Here is a 19,589-nt window from a genome sequence, read left to right as displayed (position 1 = left end):
TTTCTGCATAGTCCCCAGGAAAAAGAGATAACCATCCACTATTAATACGAACCTAGTCATGTCTTTTTGCCACCTCAATATTGCTTTCACCCTCCTATACCAAGTAAAATATCTCCCAATAGTCTTCAAGTCAAACAGAGCATTGTCTCCTAAAGAATTGGCAAACTGATCAGCACGTCTCTCGAAAAATAACAACCCTTAGCTTCATGAAAGAAAATAACTTCATTAAAATCACCGAGAACAATCCAATGCCCTTGAAAAGATGAAAACTGAGCTACCAGGTAATCCCAAAGAAGACCTCTTATATTATGTTGAGGACTACCATAGATACTACTATACCTCCAAACTACATTTTCAAGTTGAACTTCGATAATGACACATTAATCGCAAGCATCAAACAATTTGCAGCAAGTATCTTGTACTGAAGAAAGGAACCAGATACCACCCTTATGTCCAACTGCCTCTTCTCTATACTAACAAGATAGTAACCGAGTCTTTTCTAGAATAGTTTTAAATGTTGAAAGGGAGAATGGGTCTCAACTACAATAAAGAAAACATGTCTAAATTTCCTAACAAGCTCTTTACAATTTACTTGGGCTAACTTATTAGAAGAACCCCTATTATTCCAAACTAAGATATTTAAATTATCCATTAAATAAAATTGACAAGAGGATATAAAAATAAAAGATAAAATTAACTTGCACCACCAACCTCAGTAGAAGACTTGTCCCCTGGAACGGAACACCTTGGGCCTCCATGTACCACTGCCTTCTTCTTCATTGATGATGCACATTTATCCCGAGCCACAGTCATAGAGATCAGCGGCGGCGCAGCGCTCTCTGGACCTCCCTGCATCCTCTCCTTTTCAGACGTTGATACAATGCCATACTCCCGTACCCCATTCACAGGAACCAGCAGCGACGCTACTCCCTTCTCCATTGGAATCATGGCTGGACTCTCGAGGACAGGTGCCTCCCCCGCCATGCCTCCAACCGGCGAGTTTTGCAAGGATACCGGATGTAGACATTTCCTGATGGAGAGCCCTTTTGTTGCTGGCGTATGGGAAGATGACGACGCATGCTGCTGGGTATGCCCAACTCGGACTCCCTGCTTCTTGGACCCCCGTGAAGGCTGTGGTTTGGCCTTCTGGTGGCCACCCGACCCAGAACAAGTTTGATTGGGTCCTTGGGCCTTCCTTGTTAAATTGTGGCCCAACTTCAATTTTTCTTTCTTCAACACCTTATGCCACCCTGCTTCTCCCTCTCCACATGCCTCCTTTCCATTGGCCCCGTTTCTAGGAACAGAATCATCCCCAGATTTTGCACCCAAATTAGTGCCATTATCCTTGCTTAAATTATCGGCCAGATCAACAGTTTTTGTTTCACCTGAATTTTGAATTTCCGAATCCGACTTGGCGCAACCCTGTGCCTCCCCCTGAACAGAGTCAACCCTCTTCTCTTCCATAGGAACCCTACTCAAGCATTGAGATTTATCATGGGCATATCTTGCACAAAATTCACAAAGCAGAGTTAGACTTTCATACTCCACATTGTAATAGACACCCTCAACTATGATATTCTTGATCACCGACAATCCTAAATTTATTTGAACACAAGCACGGATATATCTCCCCCTCTCTGCCAGTTTGGTGGCCAAATCAACTTTTACCGGGACTTCTATTATAGCTGCAATATGTAGCATTGCCTGCTCCTGATAACACCAGATTGGGAGATTAGAGACCTGAATCCAAACTAACGTAGAATCGAAAGATTGTTCACTCGATTGGAAATCAACATCCCATGGTTTTACCGCCACGTAGTGACCCTCAATCAACCAAGGCCCACCAAGCATGACCTTCTCACAATCCTCAGCGACATCGAATTTTACCAGGAAATATCCAAATCCCACATTTAGCAGAATGAAACCTTCTTTGATGCGCCATACTACCCTTAACTTATGAGAAAGAGCTATATAACTATACTTCCTATCCAGGACCTTGATAACTAAGGCTTCTCTAGGAGAATCACCCTGCTTGCCTACCACCGTTGCAATACCATCTCTGATAGTGATCCGACGAGTGCAAAGGTTTTCGACTTTATTATACCAATGACCTTATCTCAAAAAGAGACTTAGAAACCTTCTGAAAATCAACCGAAAAAGATTCTCCTTACACACCCACCCACACTCTTCCTTTTATTTCTTTCGACGACATGACCCTCATCCTCCCCATGTTTCCCCCGTCACACGCCCGCTCTCTCCTTCGCTCATATCTCTCCTAGGGCATAACAATAAATGTAGGTATAGTAATAAATGTAAGTATAGTTCACATGAAAGTATTTTAAGCTTTTATTAAATTATTTTGAATTTAAATTTTAGAAATTAAAATAATTATACTATTTTAATATATATATATATAATTAATTTTAAAAGAAAAAAATTAAATACCAAATCTTTCATATTTCTATTATAACAAAAATATTTGAACTTGTAAAGATTTATGTATATTATATTAATATTTAAGATAGGATTTTATATCAATACTAAATTTTAGGGGTATGCATGGGTCGGGTGAAACCGGGTTTGATGTGACTCAAATCCGACCCGAAATATATACCAGGTCTATTTATTAGACCCGAACCCGACCCTAGACCCGATGAAACCTATACACTTTCGGGCCACGATTATACCGGGTAAAAACCGGGTGAAAACCAGGCCGTTAACATTACATTACCTTGATACCTTCTTATAAGTTAGCATGTGAAAATATCCAAATTTTCAAGACTCCAACCATTATTTGACATGGTAAAATTCACTTAAAAAAATATAACAAGAACCAACTCTTCTCTAAAATTAAAGCATAACCATAATCAATACTAATATTGTCTAATAACACCAAATATTTAAATCAATACAAATAACACAATATTATGCATTAGTCTAAAATCTTATGCATTTTAAACATAAAACATTAACTTATAGTCTTATAATAACTAATAACAAAATATTAAGGTTTACAATACTTAAATTCTACATAAGAATAGCCATCATCCATCACTAATAACACAAAATATTAATTATGTATAATGACTGGGCCACCGGGTCGAGTTCGGGTGACCCGAGCCATGGCTCGGACCCGACCCAAAATAATGACTGGGTCTATTTTTGAGACCCTTACCCGATCCTAGACCCGGTGAAATCACACCAAATTAACCCCTAAAGTGTTCGGAGCCGGGCCGGATCTTCGGGTCGGGACGGGCCATGCACACCCTTACTAAATTTTTCTCAAAAATACAATTTTTAAACATTTATCTCATGCAAAATATGCTAATATTTTGAAATTGATAAATTTTGCTATCTTGTACTCTTAAAGTATATATTAAGAAATATTAATTATATTTATTAGTTTTTATTGTGATGTAACCTACTTAATTATGTTACTATCTCTAATTTTTTATGATTAAATTAATCTTTAAAAATCCTAAAACTATTAAAGCTTCCTTCCAACATTATTAGGAATCAAGTCCGTGAACCTTTTACATTCATTTATTGGCTTTTTTTTAATGAAATTAAAAGTAGTGATATACTATAATATTATAATTTTTGGTGTTTTTTAAAAGTGTGGAAGGTACACAAATCGAAAGGTCTGATTTCTGTATCCCAAATTTTTTAATCTTTTTAATAGAAATCTCTCGGTCCGATTTTAGTACTTCTCACAAATCAGACGGTTCGATTTCTGTACTTCTCACAAATCGAACGTTCTAATTTCTACTTCTTTAATTAACTAATTCTATATTTGAGAATAATACCTTATCAGTTTATATTTCATATTTCAGAAAACCACCATTACTATTCCAATAACAAAAACAAAAAGTGTCATCTATTATATGGCCTTTGTATTTTCTTGTACATTTAAATGAAGCAAACCAAAATATTTGGGCTATTTTATTCGAATAAACTTTGTAGATATAAATTGAAAAAGTATTAGAACGAATTTACTGTTTTTAAGAATTTATCACCGTCTTACCTATAGATAAAATGACACTGACAAAAGATCCTCCCAAATTTTACATATATAATCAAGAAATATACACATATAAATTATTATATTTTACATTTTTTTGGATGTTGACTATATATTAACGGGACTCTTCTTTCTTATAACTAAACCAAAATTAAAATTATTCACAATTACAAATAGGACAAGGTGCATTTTATTCCAATCCAATCTCCCTTATTATTATTATTGGAAAATGCATTTAATGTGTGGAGTCCAATTTGATTATCCTTCCAAAGATCAAACTGAGATCATAATAGTAGGAACCAATAGAGTATATCTATCCTAGGAAATAGCCAACATTCTTGGTGTACAAGGCACTATTTTAAATTAGTTAGGAGTGTTTATAAATTGGATCTGATATGCATATTCATAGTATTTATTTAAATTCAATCCAAAAATTACGAATATCAATCCAATCTACAAAGCTATCCGATCCGATTCGATATGCACACTAATAGGATCGGATAGCAAATTTTATGTAAATATCAATATATCCACAGATTTGCAAAAATACATAAATAAGTAAATATTTCTTTTATGTTTATTTCAACTAATAATTAATTAATTATCATATATATTATATTACTTTATTTTTATTATTTAAGAAAAATATGTTTAATAATATACTAAGTGTAAACATGTTTAAAAGAGTGAAAAAAAATCTTAAATATTTTTTTAATAAAAATAAGCTTTTTAAAATATTTTTATATTTTGTGAATATATTCAAGATTTCGGATCAGATCCAAGCTTAAAAATTATGGATATTGAATCCAATCTAATTCGATAATTTTAGTGCAGATGATATCAAAATTTTAGTCATATCTAATATATGTTCACCCCTAATTTTAAAAGTATGGTTGCTAATGCCAAAATATTGTTCTTTAATAATTTTTTTTTTTTAAAAAAGTGTATCAACAATTTGAGGGGTACCATGTCACATACTCACAATCTTACCTTTTTGTTTTTAATTTTGGGAAAAGATAATGATTGAAGTTAGTCCAAGAATGTGGTTTAGCAAATGAAATAAAATGCACCACACATCACTTTACTCTTAACTATTATTCTAATATCAATGCTTGAAATGTCACTAAGACACTTATACACCCATTAATTGTAGGTGCACCCCGAATCAACACCCTGCAATCCTCTCTAACATCACCATATTACAACTTACAACTCATCCTCCGGCGGACATGTTACCGGTAGATACAACGCTACCAAAGAGGCCATACCTTGGAGCTGAAGGTCTATGGCTTCAGCTATCCCATATCTAGTTACCTTGGGAGACTGAGTGATCATGGCAATAAAGTTGACATTAGTTAGCTATCCCATATGTAGTTACCACCACCCTTATCGTCAACGCTCTTTCCCAGTTGACAGGTTCAAGGCAGAGAAGGAGTCAGTTCAGAGGAAAGGGCCAAATACACCATGCCATGCCGAACAGAACCATGAAATCTTAATAAGTTTCAAAGTTGAATGGGGTGTACTGTGTAGTAAAGGATTCCAGCCTTAAGATTTCTAGAGTTGATATGATTTTGTTAAAGAAGAAGAAAAGTTAGATTATGTGACGCATGTTGTGAAATCAGCAAGGGCATGAGAGAAGCCTAGTTAGATACCAGAAATGGTGCCAAAATGTCATAAAAGTTCAAAGGTTCTTTAAGCTTTTAGAGCTTTACTTAGGATAATATATACAAAAAAGACAACCATATTAGACTACTTCTCCCAAATTTACCTATCTAGGTAGACTCCATCTCCAAGATGTTTCCGTAAATCCATGTTAGAGAACAGTCAGAGTTGCTATCCCCTAGCCTTTTCCAAGTCTGGGAGATCTGCAAATAATTTTCAATTGTGTCAGCTATTAACATGGGAATATAAAATTAATTTAATTTGTGTTCACGGTGTTTGTGTAAGAAAGTTTTAAACATATATCTAATTATGTATTACCATATTAGCAAAAGTAACAAACTTTGACACCCACGACCATAATGGTCATTAAAGAAAAATCAATTTGATTTGAGCACCGAGAAAAATTTTTTTTACACAATAAATGTATCGATAAACACATAAAATAGCAAATGAAGGGCAGAATGGAAACAAAGAATATGGTTTGATGATGAGATCATTTCCTAGAACAATGATACAAAGGGAAACACATTCCATGAGGCACTAACCTAATTAGGTGAAGGGAAGGTAGATGTATGCAACCTTACCCCCATAACCTGAGGCTATTTTCATGATTTGAGCTTGCGACATCTGGTCAGAAGCTAATAGTAACTTCGAGTTTGACTAAGGTTCACTCTCGAAGAAAACAAAAGAGAAAATACTTAAAAAAATAAAAAAAATGTCAACTGTGGGGGAAGACTACAATTTCTTTTATATATTGAACAAACAATAGAGATGAAGCAGAGGTCATGCATGTTGCATTATTAAACATGCACCAGAATGCAGAAAGGCGAAAGGTAAAGAAACAATGCATAGCTGTAGACAGATGTCAACCTTACCAACAAGCATCATTTCAGCCTGCAATCAAAAGCATCATTTTGACCTAAGTAAAAATACAAGTGGTCAAGTAGATCACTTACACAACATTCCTTCATCCTCATCACTGCTTCCCTCGTCCTGAGCAACAAACTGCGAAAAAGAAGACACCAGAAAGTTTCTTGACCTATATTGCTTAATATTAAAATTGACAAGTAGAGAAAGAAAAAGCTTACTCGAGTATCATCGTCAGATGCCAAATCAGCTGCAAAAATTCAAGAAAAGCTCAATTAGGCAGGCGGAGGTAACCACTTACAATAAGTACTCAACTTAAATGAAAACATCAAGGACCAAACAAAAAGATGAAAACATAGTTGTCTAAGCCATCTGACATGAGAGTCAATAATCAGGATCAGGGGAATGTTCAGATTATCAGAGCGGTGCCCCTGGGGTAGTCATCCTTAGACCCTATCTTTTTTAGGATTCTGCCATCCAAATCTAAAGTGCAAAAGGTGCCTACTCAACCAACCAAAGTGCTTTTTGTACAAGGCAAGGGATCGTACAGCGAGTGAAGTGATAACTTACGTTAGAAGGAGACATTAAAGAAGTACTAAACTTTTGAAAGGGTTTTGATGGGGATCGATTCTTATATAGGTACTACTTACCAGTTACCATAGACAGCATCCAATATTAAACAGTACAAGGTAGTGAGGCCAATATTAAAGCACCAATCTCCAAAAATAAATAAATATTGCTGAAGGAAGTGCCTAATAGATGGTTATGTGAGCAATATTTTTCTAAGAATTTCAATATGTTTGGCTAAGCAAGTTTCTGCCGTTTCCAGGTTTACTATATAATAACAGGTTTAAGTGTTTAACCGTATGGGGTTAGAAAAACCAGATGCTGATGGATTCAGTTTTAATTCTGGACTCAGCTACTCTTAATCCAGTTATGGTAGTATATATGTCACTATATTTTAGCTTTATTTGAACATGTAAAGCTTCGAGCCCATTTTGTAATTTTAGAGTTCAGACCATACTTGCACAAATATAACAATAACCCCACTTAACTCAGTTTGCTACCCTTGGTTACGTCACAATGCAAGCCAAAATCTAAGCCATAAAATACCAAGCCTTTTTGCTGTCCTATATTAGTCGAAGTCTAAACGCCTATGAAGCAGCACAACAACGATAAACAGATGAAGCAACTAAGAGAGTAATTAGGAAATCTTCTTTGCAAACATCTTTTCGTAATCAAGAGAAAAAGTTGGACAAGTTTTTAGATGCCTAAAATGAATTGAACATGCAAAGTAATGGAACAGTAAAAGCAAGAAGAAATAATATTCTAACCAACTGTGTCAAGATGAAAACAAATCTATCACAATTTCACAAAACTTAGGATCTTCTGCGTTACCAGTGCAAAGGAATTTTTGTTAAAAAAAAGCTTTCTTAAATTAAAACCTTGGACAAAATTGTAAAGAGTATGAATTATTATAAAGTTAGAAACAAGTTGACGATAAACAGATGCATAAAGATGTAAACTCTTCTCGTGTTTTGATTTAGAGCTAAAACACCGAACAAATGCCAATCAGATACATCTTAGGACAAGTTACGCAATCTTACAAGTTGACTCTTCATCATCTTCATCACACCATCTGTGCCAATCAACCTTCAGGTATGGAGCAGGTTTCTCTTCTGACTTCAGTAGCCTCTTCCACCAACCTTTCTCTGCTTTCTGAACATAGCATAGTATGTTTCTTAAACCAGCTTTAGTTCTGCAACGCTGCACACCGCACCACAACAAATTTTAAGCTAAAACCATCCAAATTTTCAAAAGCTTGATATTATTTAAAGAATAATACAAAAAGCATTATTGTTTCCATAAAAGCAGCATATAATGTGTTGCAACCCTAAACACCAAAACAACACCCTTTGGTGACCTCAAGGTCACAGGTTCAAGCCGTGGATACAGCCCTTCCCTGGACCCTGAGTTAACGCGGGATGCTTGTGTACCTGGCTGCCCTTTTATACAACCCTTTACTACCCTGTGGTTTATGCAGAAAAGCTGTTAAGTAAAATCATTGTTTGGAAGAACATAACATGTATCTCAAGTTCTCCTAATTGAAAGAACAAGATCAATCTAAAACAATCCATAAGGTTAAAGAAGCTAACAAATACATCAGTTCGAAAGTGTAAAAGGAGTATGCAACACCGCATCTCACTGAAAAATAAATTCTACGTACTATTAATATAAATATTTTTATACAGACATTCAATCATGTGCTACAGCATAGACTAAAACAGTTAACTTCCGTGCAACTATCTTATAGAGAAATCACTTTAATCTCCCTGGCAGCACTTGATTTTAAAAAAGTTGTTGTACACGTCTGTTAAACTCAGAGATATGTATATCTATACAGAGGTCCCGGATAATCGGAATTCGAAATGCAAGTGAAGAATAGCCATCCTTAAATCTCTGCATTGTGCTAATACTTAGATAAACACAAAGCATGCAACACAAGAAGTTAAGAGCTCACCTCAGGTGCAATGGGGCCATAAAGCTCTAAAGTGAAGCTGTAAGATTCACCTTGAGCACCAGAAGCAGAGAAAGTAAACAAACCATGAGGCTCACACTTGACAGAGACATCCTTTGCATCAGGCAGTGCCACAGTCAGATAAACCTTGTCAGAACGCTGTGCCCACAGTACTTCAGGATGGTGACTGAATACAAACACAAAACACAAATCACTTTTTTCAATTGCTAAATCAAAATCATACCATATACATCTATGATTTCTTTTCTTTTAAATGATTGAACAAATCAAATTCTTGACAACAAAGAATAGGTTTATAACATTCCTAAATTCTTATTTTTTTTTTCAATTGATTTTTTTTTAATTCTTACGAATAAAAAGAATGGGGCAACCACATTACAAAGTCTAAAGAAATTACTTTTATGATAAATAAACAATAAAACATAATCATACACAACAATAACTACAATGGGGGCATTGAAAAAACCCTGATGAGTCCAATAAGCAATACCGGGATTGAACATAGCTCTACTTTTTTTTTCTCACTAAAAGTTAAAAATATTAGGAAGAACAAGAAAAATAGTGATATGAGATTCAGGCAGAGGAGCAGAAAGTGGAAAAAATGAAAGAGGGGGAAGTTAGAAGTACCTCATTTGGCGTTGTTGAGAGAAGAGTGTGATAGCGAGAGAGAGAGAGAGAGAGAGAGAGTGAGTGAAACAGAGAAAATGGGAGTGGGTGTATCGGAGACAGAGAAAGAAGGAAGAAGTGACAAAAATGGAATATTATTATTATAATAATTCGTTGTGTGTGACGTCAAAAAGCAAGGTCGAGTCAGCTTCGGTTGGACCTTGGTTTCTTTTTCTCTTCGTAAGTCGTAACTCCGTTAGGTAAGCAAGGTGAGTTTTTTTCCTGAAATAAAATAAAAAATTTTATTATTTACCCAAATCTTAATCTTTAACTTTAATTCTTTTTGGATCTAAGGAGAGTTCGTCGTGGCTCAATTTTATGGAAATGGAGCCTGAATGTGAGCTTTTCATCCATATGGAATCAAGGGGGCTAGACATATATGTGGGACAGAATTTTGGCAGTTTTTGGGAGAAGAACTCGGACCGTCTGAGTTCTTTGTTGTGAATTTCGTAAACTCGAAAACGCACGGTCCGATTTAGGGTGGGGAGGGAAAAACTTTTGGTGCGGAGAAAACGGACCCTCCGATAAGGTTGAGTTGGAAGGGCAACTCGGACGGTCCGAGTTGCATGTAGCTGAAGATGAATGGAGTCGGACCGTCCGGTTTGGGTAGGGATGTCAGAACCGGTTTATGAAAACGCATGGTCCGATTTGGTTGTTTAATATATTTTTGAATGAAGTTAACCTAGTCGAATGGTCCGAGTTGAGTAAAGGGTCTATATAAAAGTGTGCAACGAGTTAGTGTTAGGTTACCGTCTTCTTCCCCTTCTTCAGCGCCGCTTCCTCTGTTTCGTCTTTCTCAATCTCTTCCATAGTTGATCTAAATCACAGAAGTTAGTAGTTAATGTTATGATTTTTGTTTTTGTGAGTAGGAAAAATGAGTGACAGAGTACTACTAAAGGTGTATTATTTTGGTCAGATTTTATTACAAACGTCTGAAGGAGTAAAATTTATTTGTGATAATCCACTAGATGTTGTTATTCCTTTTATTATTTCGTTTGAAGAACTTAAAGGTTTGATCTGTGAGAAGATTGATTCTGAGAGGGCAAAAAAAATATCATGTGTTCTATATAGATATCCGTTACCGGTATTTGGTCGGTTCGTCCAATTTCAAACAAGATATGTGACGAACGAAGCGAGCATGCAGGAGATGTTTTCAATGTATATTAAAAACCGGGCTCAGATCTCGTTTATCGAGTTGTATGTTGAGTTTGAACAATCTGAGACTGACCGAAACATTCTACGGGAAGATTATAATAGTGATAGTGAAGAAGAGTTCGAAAGCAACTACGAATGTGTTGGTGCAGATGGAGTTGAAGCTCATGGTGACGGAACTATGGATCCAGATGTGACAGAGGTGGCAGATGCACTCGCAAACGATATGCTGTTTGCGGAGCCTTCATTCATGTGAGTTCTGGACTTGGAAGCCATGCATGTTCCGGAGTATCCGGAATATATGACTGCAGGTACGTTATAAAAAATAATAGTTTGGATTATTTAGTTATTGAATTATTTATGATTGAATTAGTATTTATTAACCATTATTTTAGCATGCGTTGATGTCATGTATGTGTTAGACATTGAACCGGTTTATAAGATCCTATGTAAAAAAAAATTAAAAAATAGTAAGAAGTTAAAAAAATAGAAGTCAAAATATGTGTTTACTAACATTGGAAAACATATAACGTTATTTTAAACTAATATAGAACATAGAAGTTACTATTTTATTATTATTTATGTTATACATTATAGGTATTGGGTAAAAAATATTAATAAAATTCTCTACATTTTGAAAATGAAAGTTAACGTGTGTTTGTCGAAATGACTTAGAGAACCGGACCGGTTAGTATTTGGTTCATCGGGGTTGACGGTCGAACCGATCGGTTTGGACCGGTTTTTTACATCTGACGTTCATGTTCGTATTTGTGATAAAAGTTACACAGTAACATGATGTTAGGGTTGGATTTATATCATACTTGATGCAGTGAATATTGATTTATTAGGGTTTTGAAACATATTTGTATTTATTGAAATTTTTCCCATGCTGGTTGTCCTGGCAGAAGTTCCTATTGTCGCAGATGGTGAATTTGCTGTTGGGATGGAGTTTAGTTCCCGGGAAGCTGTTATTAAGGCAATAAAAGAGTATTCTATACGACGAAGCGTAGACTACCGGGTGTATGAGTCTGAGCCGTTGACATTTTATGCCAAGTGTACACAGTATGGGTCAGGGTGTGATTGGCTTATCAGGGTTAGTCTGATCAGCAGGAAGTATTGTTGGGTTATAAGGAGGTATAATGGTACTCACACTTGTACCAGAGCCACCATTTCACAGGATCATTCGAAGCTAGACTCCATCACAATTGCAGAAGCAATAAAGCCATTGGTTGAGGCTGACCCCTCCTTAAAGGTAAAATCGGTTATTGCAGAAGTGCAGTCGAAGTTTAACTATACCATTAGTTATCGGAAAGCTTAGTTGGCTAAGCAAAGGGCAGTAGAAAAAATATTTGGAGGTTGGGAGGCATCGTACGAAGCGTTGCCTATATGGTTTGAGGCCATGTGTCATAAAGAGCCATCAGCTGTTGTCCATTTTGAGACTATGCCTGCATATCAAGGCGATGACTTGGTCAGTCATATTCGGGTACTGCATAGAGTATTCTGGAGTTATTACCCCTGCATCAAGGCATTCAGACATTGTAAGCCACTTTTCCAGGTGGACGGGACTCACTTGTACGGAAAGTATAAGGGTTGTCTACTAGTCGCAGTTTCACAGGATGGCAACAACAACATCGTCCCAATTGCGTTTGCTATTGTCGATGGAGAGACTTCTGATGCATGGCACTTTTTCCTTAGTAACTTGCGTCAACATGTTGTCACTCGGGATGGTGTGGGACTAATATCCGACCGACACGAATCCATCAATGCAGCTGTGGAACGGAGTAACGGAGCCTGGTCACCTCCTAGAGCTTTTCATATGTTCTGCATCAAGCATATAGAGTCAAATTTTCTGTGAAAATTCAAGACACCGTACCTCCAAAAATTGGTCGTCAACATAGGTAACCATTTACTAAATTTAAGTAACTTAATAACAGAAATAAACATTAATATTTGTTTTTGACATCTATAATTCATCTATTTTTTTTGTTGCTATTCTCTAGGATATTCGAGGACGGTGCGGGAGTACGAAGTGCGTTACCAGCGATTACGGGAACGGGGGGAAGCGTACACTAACTGGTTAAACCGAATTCCTCGCGAACAGTACGCACTGGCGTTTGATGGTGGATACCGATGGGGTCACATGACAACGAATCTAGTGGAATGCATCAATTCAGTGTTGAAGGGTGCACGCAATCTTCCCATTACTGCTCTTGTCAAGGCAACATTCTACAGGCTGAACGAGCTTTTCACCAGAAAAAGAGCGGAGGTAGAAGCGTGGATTAATGCTGGCCATGTGTTCTCCGAAGTCGTGACCTCGAAGTTGCATGCAAACCAACTTGCATCAGGAAACATTCAGGTCAGTTGCTTTGACCGGCAGAATGAGGTCTTCGAGGTGCGTGAGATGCCAAGCGGACTGGAGTTTGCAGTTGATCTACGTGGCCTTCGATGTGACTGTGGAGAGTTCCAGGTGGACCGGATCCCCTGCAGACATGTGTTCGCATGTTGCGCCAACCAGCGACTGGATTGGAAACTGTATGTGCATGATGTGTATAAGATGGACCAAGTTCGGCGGGTGTACCGAGCAAGATTTGGCCACTAGGTAACCCGACGACATGGCCTGCATACAACGGTCCTCGCTACGTACCGAATCCGTATCTGAGACGTGTCTCGAAAGGGCGCCCGAGGATGACGCGCTTGTTAAATGAGATGGACACGCGAATGTTACGTCGTCCTAGGCGATGTACGCTATGTGGAGCCGAGGGACATAGTCGTAGTAGATGCCGTCGGTCAGCTGGTACAAATGCCAACGGAGATGCTCAGTAGGGTCACATTGTGGTAGGTGTAGAACGTCACTAGTATGGCATGGGTTCTCCTTTTGAGGTAACTTGACCTGACATGTGTAATATTGTATAACGTTTTTAATATGTTTTTATTTCAAAACGGTTTTTATGTTGTAACGTTCTTCAGTTGTTCTTATTTTAATGTATGCTAGATGTATGTGTTAAAACATAAAACGGATACGTATCACAACAATATATTATAATCTGCGAACATGTTGAACCGGCAGGTTCGCGTCACAATTTTCCTGGTTGACCTGACCGGTCTGGTTATTAGGTTTTTTGGTTGAACCGGCCAGTCCGGTTCATTCAGTTTTTCTGAATGAACCGGCCGGTCTGGGTCAGAGGTTTTCTAGTTGAACCGGCCAGTCCGGTTCATTCAGTTTTATCTAAATGAACTGGCCGGTCCGGGTCAGAGGTTTTCTAATTGAACCGACCAGTCCGGTTCATTTAGTTTTTTCTGAGTTAACCAGCCGGTCCGGGTCAGAGGTTTTCTAATTGAACCGGCCGGTTCGGTTAAAACCTATCATGATTGAACCGGCCGGTCCTTTTCACAAGTCTCCTGGTTGAACCGGCCGGTCCGGATCAAATGTTTCCTAACAGAACCTGCCAGTCAGGACCAATTTTCACATTCAGTACATATACAACACCTGTAGCTTAATACGTAGTCAAGATCAATAATACCTGAGTAGGGTCCGTGGGGTTTAAATACTATAAACATACAATATAAATGTTACCAAAGTCCTTCTCACTAATTCAAATTGTCCAATAGATACAAATTAGTATAAACACAGTCCAGGTGATTACAACTTAAATAAATAATTTAAACCCCAACTACTTTCTCATGGCCCACTTCACATCCTTGACAAAATTCTTGCATTTCTTCGCCGCCTTCTTGAACACAGATGGAGTGTATCGACTAGCGCTGCGACGTGGTGGGTCAATCCTCAGATTGTACCCTTTGGATGTTTCATCCGGAGTGCGTGCCTGACCTGTATACAATTTATAAAAAACAATTAAATGTAGTGCATCAGGTAATCAAAGCAAGACATATACCACATATCATTAACTAAAAGTCAAACAGAGATCCCAGTTAAGAGCAAAAAATAAGTAAGCAATCGAACATGTAAAGTAAAATACAAAACATAATACCATCATTACGAGATTCCTCATCCTCATCGAACTCCTCTATTTCATCATCCTCATGATCCTCCTCGGCATCCGGGTCATCTACTAGATACTCACCTGTCTCTTGTCCGAGTGTGTTAGCATTTTCCTCAATGAGTCCCATTGAAACACGGTTAGGGTTCTGACTAAAAAAAGCTCCGCGTCCACCGTCACTCCTACTAGAGTCAACCGACACAAACCCTCCAGAAGCAACCGATGAGGTATGGCCCGGATACCTCGCATCCAATGAATACCTACCTGCCATAAACTCAGGCTGATGTCCATATTGTGATAGTCCAGGATCTGCAGACATCAACCCAAGCAACTGGCTAAAAGAACCTCCTTCTCCTGTTTCAAACTGTGAGGTTCCCCAATATTGTTGACTTATTGGAAATGATGAGGGTAAATGTGGCTGAGGTACATACTGGCTTGAGGACTGAGGTTGTTCTTCTGGAATCGGGTTTGGAGGTAATATATGCGGCGAATGTGGCTCTTGTCCTTCATTGTCATGATCCATATCCTGACTACCCTCATCGGTATCCTGATTATCCTCATCCAAATCCTGATCACCTTCATCCATATCCTGATCACCTTCATCATTATCTTGACCCACAAGATTTGACAAGTTCAAGTGGTCCCCATATTTTGATCGGTACCAATGCATGTAACTATCTAGTAGATGATGTGAAGGCATGGGAAGCTCAGATAGAACGTAGTTATACCTGTTTGACCAATGCATCACCAAATTTGAATGACTCGGTTCCGTGGCCCAATTAAGATTCTTGGGACCCTTCAGGGTTTCTCCATGCGCCTTCTCTAGATTCCGCTCCTGACTAGGTTGTCCTTGAACAAAACCAAACTGTCGCCTAAACCTATCTGTAGCATGCCACTCGATACATTCAAATGATACCAACGGAACTGTAGCGCTCTAAACAACCGACTGCATGTAGATTTCAGGAGGAATGATGTTTGGATCCATGCGATCCACAACATAAGCAACCCAAACAAACTGGAAAAAATAAAGGAACCTCATGATCACAGTCCAGAACGCCAATTACAGTAACAATGCTGTATAATTATGTCTCAGACCCTAAACCGAAAACTAAAAATACTTTAATTAAAACACACCTGCCCTTCCTGAAGTTCGTCAAATGCCTTCCTAAAGTGACCTAACTTCAGATATCTATATCGCCGGTCACCACGCTCCCAGTTCCGCCACCTAATATGATATACTCAATTACCTCAACTAGCATTAAATGAATCTTAACTATCAAGATACGGGTACATTGAAACAAATTATTACCTGTTTGCTAGCGGAAAACTTCGAGGTTCCCTAGGTAGCGGCGATAGATATGGCAGCCTGATCCAAGCCCAACAGAGTAGAAGTGTTAGTGGACCATCTATTTCCTTGCAGTTAAAACGGGATGCCCGGCATAATGCCCTGTAGAGATGTGCTAGGCACGCCGCTCCCCAACTATACTGACCAATACTAACAAAATCACGTAGCAAGGGTAGAAATTTCCAATGCACTCCTGCCCCAGACTTATCCCCAAACAAGATCGTCCCGATCAACAACATAATATGGCACCTCACATACCTCTGTATACTGATATCATCAATCAACTGTAAATTTTCTTTTAGATTCCGCAGCCAGGTAAGTTTTATGCAACTACCTCTACAATCCGACTTAGGCGGTGCAACTCCAAATTGAATCAAGCACTCCGCCTCCAACGCTTCGAAACTGCTCATTGTCATCCCTGTGACTGGAAGACCATCTGTGGGAAGACCAAGAATCAGAGCTACATCTTCAAGTGTCACAGCACATTCACCAATGGGAAGGTGAAACGTATGTGTCTCTGGGTGCCAACGTTCAATTTGAGCATTTACCAATGCTTTTTGACACTGCACTATCCCAATTTGAGATGCATGATAGAACCCGGTAATTCGCAAATGATCCTCCACCCTTTCGTTATACCGATCCGGAGGAAGTGGATGGTTACATGTCAACATTCTTGATTTCTACAAAAAAAAAACATAACAAATTACTACTCAAATTATTAAGAATTACTAACTTACCATCATCAATCTCTTGACTGAATCCTTATACAACTAATTCTTGTAACCTCTAAATTTATTTAATTAATCCTCAAAATTATTCATAACTGCTAATGAAACTCATTACAAATACATATATTCCTAATCATAAATCTCAACAATATTGCAACATCCACAATAATATCGAACGTTAATTACTCTTTTGTTAAAAATTTTTTTTCCTCCAGTACAAAATATTAATAATCTCTATATGCCATCATTCATATTCTAACAACGGTAATAATTAACTTGCTAATAATAATTACTACAATTAAGATTATTTAAATATTCTCATAAAGAAATATCTAACATGGCTTAATTAAAATAACCTTTCTAATCAACTCAGCATTAACACTTTATCACAATAATAATAACATTTAACCAAAATTGATAACAGTTATACTTAATTTATTAAAAACACATTTAAATAACATTGGCTTACAAATAATAATTATACTAAAAATAAATAAATTTATAAAAAATTTACATTATCTACTACTTACTACTACACCCAAAAACACAAAACTAAACAACAACAACAACAACATAATCATAAAAAATTTCCTTATCATGATATATATAATTCATAATCTGTAAAAAAAAATTTAAATCAAACCTAATAAATATTTAAAAATTAGTCATAACCATTCTATTTATATACTTCAACTACACGCCTAACAACAACATAATCATAACAAATTTCCTAATCATGATTTATATAACTAATAATCTGTAAAATAATTTTAAACAAATCTAACAAACAATCAAAAATTAGTCATAATCATTCCATTTATATTCTTCAAGTGCATGTCTAACAACAATATAATCATAAAAAATTTTTTTATTATGATAAATATAATTATTAATCTGTTAAAAATATTTTAAAATAATCTAACTAATATTCATAAATTAGTCATAATCATTCCATTTATATGCTTCGTCAACTGTGTGTCTAACAATAATCATAATATTCAAATTTTATATTTTAATCATTATAAATATTAAAAAATTCAAAAAAATTAAAAAAAATACTTACATAATCAGGATCACTGAGATAATGAATAATATGAAACTCAGATCGATCAACATCTTTAACTTTGTATTTTTTTGGCATTGTTGTTGCTCCTCCACCATGCAAAACTCAGAGAAACTCAGAGAAAGAAAGAAGAAGGCTGTGAGGGTGAAAGGTTAGTGGGAGTGAAGTGTGGTTTCGGTTTCGGATGGTAAGAGAGGTCATATTCCTTTCTGTCTTTATGAGGGGAACCGTTTAGGGACTCGGCGGGGAAGCAACGCGTGTCCATTGATGAACATACTCGGACCATGCGATTCGTCCAAGCCCAGCCAACTCGGAGGGTCCGAGTCCCTCAGCAGCCTGACGCACATGCACTGGAGTCGGACCGTGCATTTTGTCGCTTGAAATCGGAGGGTCCGACTCCCTTTCCCCTGACACCACAACTTGGTTACACACCTCCCACCCCCATATCCTTCTCATACACCACCTTCGGTACAATATGTAAATTAAAAAGCGGTTCGTTGTAGTATAAGCAAACTCTATAAATTTTATAGAGTTCACCTAATTTTCAGTGAATTCCACTTCAATTATTTTTAAAATACACGAAACTTAAATCTTTAAACCATTATCATGGTATCTAAGAATACATAGAAATACATAAAAATATACAGATAATTTTAACATTGCTACCATTTTCATAGTGCGACGAATTTGCTATGAAAAAAAATCGTATTTGAAAAATTAAAGTTAAAAAATAGTGTTTGAAAAAATAATAATTTTTTTAATTTTATTTCAAAAAAAAAAACCCAAATTTTTAAACTTTACAATGGATAATGGCAACTATTGAAAATTTCTAGAGAGTATGAAAATGGTTGTCCTTACTGCCAACAATGTTAAAAAAGTTATCCTTGTTTTTTGTGTATTTTTATGTACTCTTATCTACTCTTGGGTAGCGTTTGTTTTGAGGTATTGAGACAGAGACTCAAGACTGAAACTCACTATCATGTTTGTTGGTTCAGAGACTCGTACTAAAATTTCTGTCTCTGTCACTATCATGTTTGTTGGTTCCGAGACTCTTACTAAAATTTCTGTCTTTGTCCCAAAATTTCAGTATTTCAATACTTCCAAAAAGTGGAGATACAAGGAACTAAAATTTTTAGAGATGGAGACTGAAACTTTAATAACATTTTATACCTAAATACCTTCATTTCAATTAATTAATTCTAATTTTACCCTTTGTACAAATTAAATTAGAATTTTATTCTTATTTTAATTTCTGTCTCCCACTTTGCACCAAACATAATACTGAGATTTATTTTAATATCTGTCTCTTAGTCTCTGTCTCTTAGTCTCTGTCTTTCCATCTTTGTTTCTCGACCAAACGCTACCTTGGATACCATGATAATGACTTGAACATTTGAGTTTCGTGTATTTTGAAAATAATTGAAGTGGAGTTCGCCGGGTGCGACGAACCCGGCGAACTCTCCCTAAATAAAAAAAATCGTATTTAGGAAATTAAAGTTGAAAGATAGGGTTTAGATAAATAATAAAATTTTTTATTTTATTTTAGTG

At 36.7% G+C, this 19,589-nt stretch overlaps 2 protein-coding genes across 6 annotated transcripts; one reads left to right on the top strand and one right to left on the bottom strand.

Annotated features, from left to right (window-relative positions):
- Positions 1-5,101: 5,101 nt before the first annotated feature.
- On the bottom strand, positions 5,102-9,901 carry LOC112754798 (co-chaperone protein p23-2). 5 transcript variants are annotated; one of them, XR_011874474.1, is made up of 7 exons: positions 9,717-9,901; positions 9,072-9,255; positions 8,158-8,317; positions 6,772-6,800; positions 6,640-6,688; positions 5,790-5,886; positions 5,102-5,575 (listed from the first exon to the last, which is right to left on the bottom strand). XR_011874474.1 is itself a non-coding variant. In XM_025802573.3 (6 exons), exons 1-6 carry the CDS (start codon positions 9,719-9,721, stop codon positions 5,855-5,857), a joined length of 459 nt encoding a protein of 152 aa, XP_025658358.1. In that variant the 5' UTR covers positions 9,722-9,901; the 3' UTR covers positions 5,640-5,854. The 5 variants fall into 5 exon arrangements, 2 of the variants coding, with proteins under 2 accessions (XP_025658358.1, XP_025658357.1); XR_003178720.3 differs by lacking the exon at positions 9,717-9,901 and adding an exon at positions 9,522-9,694; XR_011874473.1 differs by lacking the exon at positions 9,717-9,901 and adding an exon at positions 9,522-9,694 and having other exon boundaries at positions 5,127-5,421.
- Positions 9,902-12,306: 2,405 nt separating this feature from the next.
- On the top strand, positions 12,307-13,506 carry LOC112757449 (uncharacterized). The gene is made up of 2 exons (XM_025806032.1): positions 12,307-12,688; positions 12,908-13,506. Exons 1-2 carry the CDS (start codon positions 12,307-12,309, stop codon positions 13,504-13,506), a joined length of 981 nt encoding a protein of 326 aa, XP_025661817.1.
- The last annotated feature ends 6,083 nt before the right edge of the window (positions 13,507-19,589 follow it).

The sequence above is a fragment of the Arachis hypogaea genome, chromosome 16, assembly GCF_003086295.3.
Source record: "Arachis hypogaea cultivar Tifrunner chromosome 16, arahy.Tifrunner.gnm2.J5K5, whole genome shotgun sequence".
NCBI classification, from domain to species: Eukaryota; Viridiplantae; Streptophyta; class Magnoliopsida; order Fabales; family Fabaceae; genus Arachis; species Arachis hypogaea.
Note: the sequence above shows the minus strand (reverse complement) of the source record. Positions and strands in the feature narration are given on the sequence as shown.

Excerpts from the sequence above, each read along its gene's own strand:
- LOC112757449 (XM_025806032.1), top strand. The coding sequence starts at position 12,307 with ATGTGTCATAAAGAGCCATCAGCTGTTGTCCATTTTGAGACTATGCCT. Across the intron at positions 12,689-12,907 it reads CAATGCAGCTGTGGAACGGA|GATATTCGAGGACGGTGCGG; the intron begins GTAACGGAGCCT and ends GCTATTCTCTAG.
- LOC112754798 (XM_025802572.3), bottom strand. The coding sequence starts at position 9,592 with ATGTTCAATCCCGGTATTGCTTATTGGACTCATCAGGGTTTTTTCAAT. Across the intron at positions 8,318-9,071 it reads ATGGCCCCATTGCACCTGAG|CGTTGCAGAACTAAAGCTGG; the intron begins GTGAGCTCTTAA and ends TGCGGTGTGCAG. Across the intron at positions 5,887-6,639 it reads TGAGGATGAAGGAATGTTGT|ATCTCCCAGACTTGGAAAAG; the intron begins GTAAGTGATCTA and ends AATTATTTGCAG.